This window comes from Apium graveolens, chromosome 8 (assembly GCF_009905375.1).
Source record: "Apium graveolens cultivar Ventura chromosome 8, ASM990537v1, whole genome shotgun sequence".
In the NCBI taxonomy this organism is placed as follows: domain Eukaryota; kingdom Viridiplantae; phylum Streptophyta; class Magnoliopsida; order Apiales; family Apiaceae; genus Apium; species Apium graveolens.
The window spans coordinates 106,572,135-106,578,352 of record NC_133654.1 but is presented as its reverse complement, the minus strand read 5'-3'; the positions used below and the strand labels follow the sequence as shown (position 1 = coordinate 106,578,352).

The 6,218-nt window shown below is 33.5% G+C and overlaps 1 protein-coding gene across 1 annotated transcript; it reads right to left on the bottom strand.

The window, feature by feature from the left end:
• Nucleotides 1-4,013: 4,013 nt before the first annotated feature.
• Nucleotides 4,014-4,886, bottom strand: LOC141679839 (uncharacterized). Its single transcript, XM_074486221.1, has 2 exons — nt 4,586-4,886; nt 4,014-4,444 (listed from the first exon to the last, which is right to left on the bottom strand). Exons 1-2 carry the CDS (start codon nt 4,884-4,886, stop codon nt 4,014-4,016), a joined length of 732 nt encoding a protein of 243 aa, XP_074342322.1.
• Nucleotides 4,887-6,218: the final 1,332 nt, after the last annotated feature.

The window sequence follows — 6,218 nt, the reverse complement described above, 5'->3', positions numbered from 1 at the left end:
ACAAACCCTTCTTACCATGTCGACGCATCATATGCATACCAGTGATGTACTTAAGATCAATTTGTGTGGTCCACCCTGTTGTTGCCTTCAAATTAGTCATGTAACAACAAAAAATATTTAGTAGCTCAGCAATACGAGTGACAAATCCCCCAATGACCAGAGCACCAGTACGGCGCTCGACTTGATACAAGAACCTTTCTATCAATAAACTTGTCTAGTCTACCGGAAGCTCCGCATCAAAATAGTACAACAAAGCAAGCTCCCCGGTTTGAATTTTATTATTGCTCTTTGCCCGACCATATAGGGTAAATGATAAAATTTGAGCAAAATAATGATAACAAGGGCTGATGATATCTGAAGTCAAGGCAGTCTGAGCAATATATCTTTGAGTGCTTGGCAATCCTGTAATTTTGAGCCAAAAGGGAGTTTCATAATTTTCAGGAAGTGGTTGTTGCTCTACTAACTTTCAATCAAACATGTCGGCCAACTGAGCTTTTGTAATCTCGTGATATTTATTTGCAATCCAAAAAGATAACAAACCATCGCTAGTGACCGTGAAAGAACTGAGGAACTCACAGGTAAGAGGAGCATAAGAGGGCTCATTCATCGAATAAAGATTACTTCATCCAACCTTAGCCAATTTATTTTCAAATTCTGCATCAATACACAACTTAATAGTTGTTCGAGGACATACATACCGATTGGGAAGCACTGGGCCTTCACATAGAGCAGTATAACGAGCTGGTTGTGTGTCCCCAACAGGCTTGACAACCGGATACTTTTGAAAAATTTCGGTGTCTTCAGAATTTTTCTTTTGTTTCTTTTTGAGAGGAGACTTAGATGAACATGCAGGACGACACATAATATAACAGGAGCTTGTAATGAAAACAAGATTTCAGTAAACTCACAATAGTGAAAGAGAACTCCGGTAGCAATTGGTCCCGCTGATGTCCTGTTTGATGTAAAATAGGCTGCTCTAGTTTCTGGCTGGAAAAAATTATTGACTTGCGTTATGTTCAAGAACAGGGAGTCTTGCACTGCGGATGGAGAACTGCACCCTGGTTTGGAGTAGATGATGTAATAGTAGCCTGTACTTATAAAAACAAGATTCCAGTACTCACAATGACGCCATAGAACTCATGATAATATAGGAACACAAGAAACTCTCGCGGCTGTGCTTGTGATGGAGCGATGAATGAAAAAAAAACCAGAATAAAGCTGCGATCAAAAGGGAGGGCACTGCAACAACCAGTTGTGGCGGAATAGATAGGTTAAAGACACATCCCCTATTTATTTACATATATACAGAACGTAAAACTAGTACAAAACGTGTTTCTTTTATAACTTTTTTTTGTTAAGACAAATACATACTTACGTAGGGCTGTAATTCGAGCCGAGTCGAGCCGAGTTCGAGTTTTTTACAGTCGAGTTCGAGCTTTTTTTTATCGAGTCGAGTCGAGCCTGAAAATAATCGAGCCTGAATTGTGTGTTCGAGCTCGGCTCGGGTAATACACGAGCCGAGTTCGAGCAGTTCGCGAGTTTTCGAACTTAACGAGTTTTTTAACGATTTTTCGAGTTTAACGAGTTGTTAACGAGTTTTCGAGTTTATCGAGTTTTTTTACATATTTTCGAGTTATCGAGTCCTTATCGAGTTTATCGAGCCTACGAGTTTATTGAGTTTTTAACATGTTTTCGAGTTATCGGGTTCTTATCGAGTTATTCGAGTTTTATTTTTACCTTCATAAAAATATTTCTTTTTTGAAATTTTGACTTATAATTTAAAAACATTAGATTCACTATTAATAACAATAAATAAATGTTCAAAATAACATACATGTGTTCTGAGGTAAATCTAACAACATATTCAAATACATGTATAAACTAGAAAACAAATAACAACACCTTTGTTAGTATAATTTTTCAAATCATCTATTTTATTAATTTTGTTTAACTCTATCTTCATATTTCTTAAAAATATACTTATTTTTCTATATTGTATATTGTATATCTTATATATATGATAAATAAAGTAAACTGATAATTTTATTATTGTCGAGACTTGGGGGAGAAAAGTAACTTTTATCTTTTTTAAAACAAAAGTACGCAATAGAGATTAAATCATTAATAAATAACAGTTATAAAAATTATAATTTTAATTAATAGCAATACATCATAATAAAACTTTTTTTGGTGTAATTTATATCATAGTTGTATAATATACCTATTAACTTATCACTAAATTGTAAATTTAGATCTAATTAGTTGACATCTCAATTAGAATTTAGACAACTATCAAAAGTATGAATCGAATTTATAATAAAATATCAATATAGTAGTAATACATTATTACTATAAAAGACCGTTAGATTTTGAAATAAATTATAACTTTTGAATTAAAAATAAAGGAATATTCTATAGATTCATGATTTAAACAGAAAAATAGAAACCCTATATTGAATAGATTATTTGATGTAAAATTCGTAACTGTCCTTTTTATATTAAAATAAAATCAAACGAAACTCGAAAACAATTTTACTGGCTTCAACTCCAACTTGATTCTTTTTTGTTTTACTCTTTCAAATTAATAAATTCTTATTTTTCTATAAAATATTAATAATTGTTGCAATACAAATCTAATTCAGTTCAAAATAACAATCATGTAAATAACAAATATAGAAAGACATAAGTCATATTAATAATATAAGTAAAACAAAATATCATTAATCATGTAAATAACAAATAAAAATAGCATCAAGTTATATTAATGAAAAAAATAAAAATATAGAAAAACATAAGTAATATTAATAACATAAGTAATAACATATATAAAAAATAAAAATATTAATAAAATATAAAAAAATTAACCGAGTTCCACTTCGAGTCGAGTCGAGTTCGAGTTCGAGTTTATCAAGTCGAGCTCGAGTCGAGTTCAAAAAAACTCGGCTCGGCTCGAGTTTTTAATCGAGCCTAAAATCTTGTTCGAGCTCGAACTCGATAACGAGTTCGAGTCGAGTCGAGCCGAGTTAATCGAGTCGAGTTCAAGTCGAGCTCAAAAAAGCTCGGCTCGAATTACAGCCCTATACTTACGTAAAAAAAGCAAATTAAATATTACACATAAAAATTAGTACAAATAATATTTAAAATTTTAGCTATGTATTATATTTTTTTTACATAAAAAATGTAAAAATAAAATGTAGAACAAAATAATTATTATAATTATTATGTTAAAAAAAATATGAATAGTATATACAAATACTAGTAAATTAAATATATTAATTAACAATTAAAAGAAGCATAAAAAATAGAAAAAAGAAAATAGAAATATATTTAATATAATAATATGTACAAAAGTAATAATAATAAAAAAATGATACATTAATTTTATATACATAAACAAAAAATAATAAAAATATTTAACCCAGAACAGGGGGTAAATAACATGTATAAACATGTTATTTGGCAGGGGGAGTGGGACACCGCAGGTAGCAAATAGTGCACCGCGGGTCCTGATTCTCTTCCTTTTTGTTTTTTTTGGCAATTTCCCGAGAAGTCGACGCACCACCGGCAGAGATATGTACGCGCGCTGGAAAGGTTTGTTTTTTATTTATTTCCGGAGAGCAACCTCACACACGGAGATGATTTAATGCACCACGGGTAGCAAAAATTGTACCACTTTGAAAAGAATTTTCAATAATTTCTGAATTTTAAATTTTATTTTTGAAAATAAATTACCTCCAAATTCAAGCAAAATAATTTGTGTGATCCTGTCATCAAGGCACCTTGTGTGAATAAAAAATAAAAAATAAAAAATACAAAAGATCTACCTAAAAAAAAGAAAAAAGAGAAAAAAAATCTAATTAATTAACTACTTCAACAAAACTTTGGCTTGCCTCCCAACAAGCGCTCGTTTAAAGTCATTAGCTTGACTTCTAACCTCGATTTAAACACTCGTGATGAGATCATTGAGACGAATCGTCTCCATTTTTCCAACAAAGGCTCCGTTCACATACAATTTAAGGTGTTGACCGTTGACCTTTGACCTTAAATCTTGTTACATCTTGCCCCATAATTTTAATAGCACCATGAAATTTTACTCCAGTCACAGTGAATGGTCCAGACCATCTAGATTTGAGCTTTCCCGTAAGAAGTCGAAGTTTAGAATTAAACAAGAAGACCTTATTGCCAACTTGAAAATCTCTACACAATATTTCTTTGTCGTGCATCTTCTTCGTTCTCTCCTTATAAAACCGAGAATTATCATAAGCATCAAAACGAAGCTCATCTAGTTCATTCAGTTGAAGAAGTCTTGCTTCACCTGCGATCTTTAAATCCATGTTGAGCTCTTTGATAGCCCAAAAAGCATGATGTTCAAGCTCAACTGGCAAGTGACATGCCTGACCATAGACCAACCGGTAGGGAGTAGTGTCAATAGGGGTCTTATAAGCTGTTCGATAAGCCCATAATGCATCATTTAACTTCAAGTACCAATCTTTTCGAGACTTGGCCACCACCTTCTCTAGGATGCTTTTGATTTGATGATTTGAAACCTCAACTTGACCACTTGTCTAAGGATGATAAGCTAGACCAATCTTGTGAGTAACACCATACTTTTTCAACAAAGTTTCAAATTGTCGATGCCGAAAGTGAGAACCACCATCACTAATCACAGTCCTTGGAACTCTAAAACGTGGGAAGATAATATTTTTGAAGAGCTTTATGATAACTTTTGAATCATTGGTTGCAGATCCAATTGCTTCAACCCACTTAGACACATAATCAACTACAACTAAGATGTATTTCATTCCACAAGAAGTTGGGAAAGGTCCCATAAAATCAACACCCCATACATCAAAAATCTCGACTTCTAGGATACCAGTTTGTGGCATCTCATGGAGTTTTGAAATATTACCCGTTCTTTGGCATGCATCTCAAGCCAGACAAAAATCACGAGCATCTTTAAATAGAGAATGCCAAAAAAAACCGGATTGAAGCACCTTTGCAGCAGTTTTGGAAGGACCGTGGTGCCCTCCACATGCTAGAGAATGTCAATGTTTGAAAATGTTATTTACTTCAAACTCAAGAACATATTTACGAAAGATACCATCAGCGCACTTTCGATACAAGAAAGGGTCATCCCAAAATATTGCTTAGCATTATGATAGAACCTCTTTCATTATTGATAGGTCAAATTGGGAGGATGAGAGCCACTCACACAAAAGTTTGCAAAATCTGCATACCATGGAGTTTTAGTTACAACTGCAAATACGTGATCATCTGGAAAAGAGTCGTCAATAGGAGTGTCTGATGTAATATCTAATATAAAACGTAGTCGTGAGAGATGATCTGCAACCACGTTCTCAACACCTTTCTTGTCCTTGATTTTTAAGTCGAATTCTTGGAGTAACAGAATCCATCGAATAAGCCTTGGTTTTGCTTCTTTCTTTGCCAAGAGAATATTCAGTGCATAATGGTCTGTATGAATAATGACTGTTGAACCAATAAGATATGTTCGAAACTTGTTAAGAGCATAGACAACAACTAGAAGCTCCTTCTCTGTAGTAACATAGTTCCCCTGAGCTTCATCCAAGGTTTTACTTGCATAGTAGATAGCATGCAATACCTTGTTTTTTCTTTGACCAAGAACTGCACCCACAGCATAATCACTTGCATCACACATGATTTCGAAAGGAAGATTCCATTCCGGGGGTTGTATGATTGGTGCAGTTACCAAAGCATTCTTTATCCTGTAAAAAAACTCTAGAAAAGCATCAGTAAACTCAAAAGTGGCATCCTTAAGCAATAATTGAGTGAGTGATTTTGCAATTTTTGAAAAATCTTTTATAAAACGTCGATAAAACCCCGCAGGACCTAAGAAACTCCTCACTCCCTTGACATTAACAGGAGGAGGAAGTTTCTCAATCATGTTAATTTTTGCTTTGTCAACTTGGATGCCCCGTTCAGAAATAAGATGACCAAGTACCACTCCTTCATTGACCATGAAGTGGCACTTTTCCCCATTCAAAACCAAATTAACTTCTTCACAACGTTTAAGCACTATAGAGAGATTATGCAAACACACATCAAAATCAGAACCATAAACACTGAAATCATCCATAAATACTTCCATAATAGACTTAATAAAATCAGAAAATATGGATGTCATGCAACACTGAAAAGTAGCAAGTGCATTACATAATCCAAATGGCACTCTTGGATAT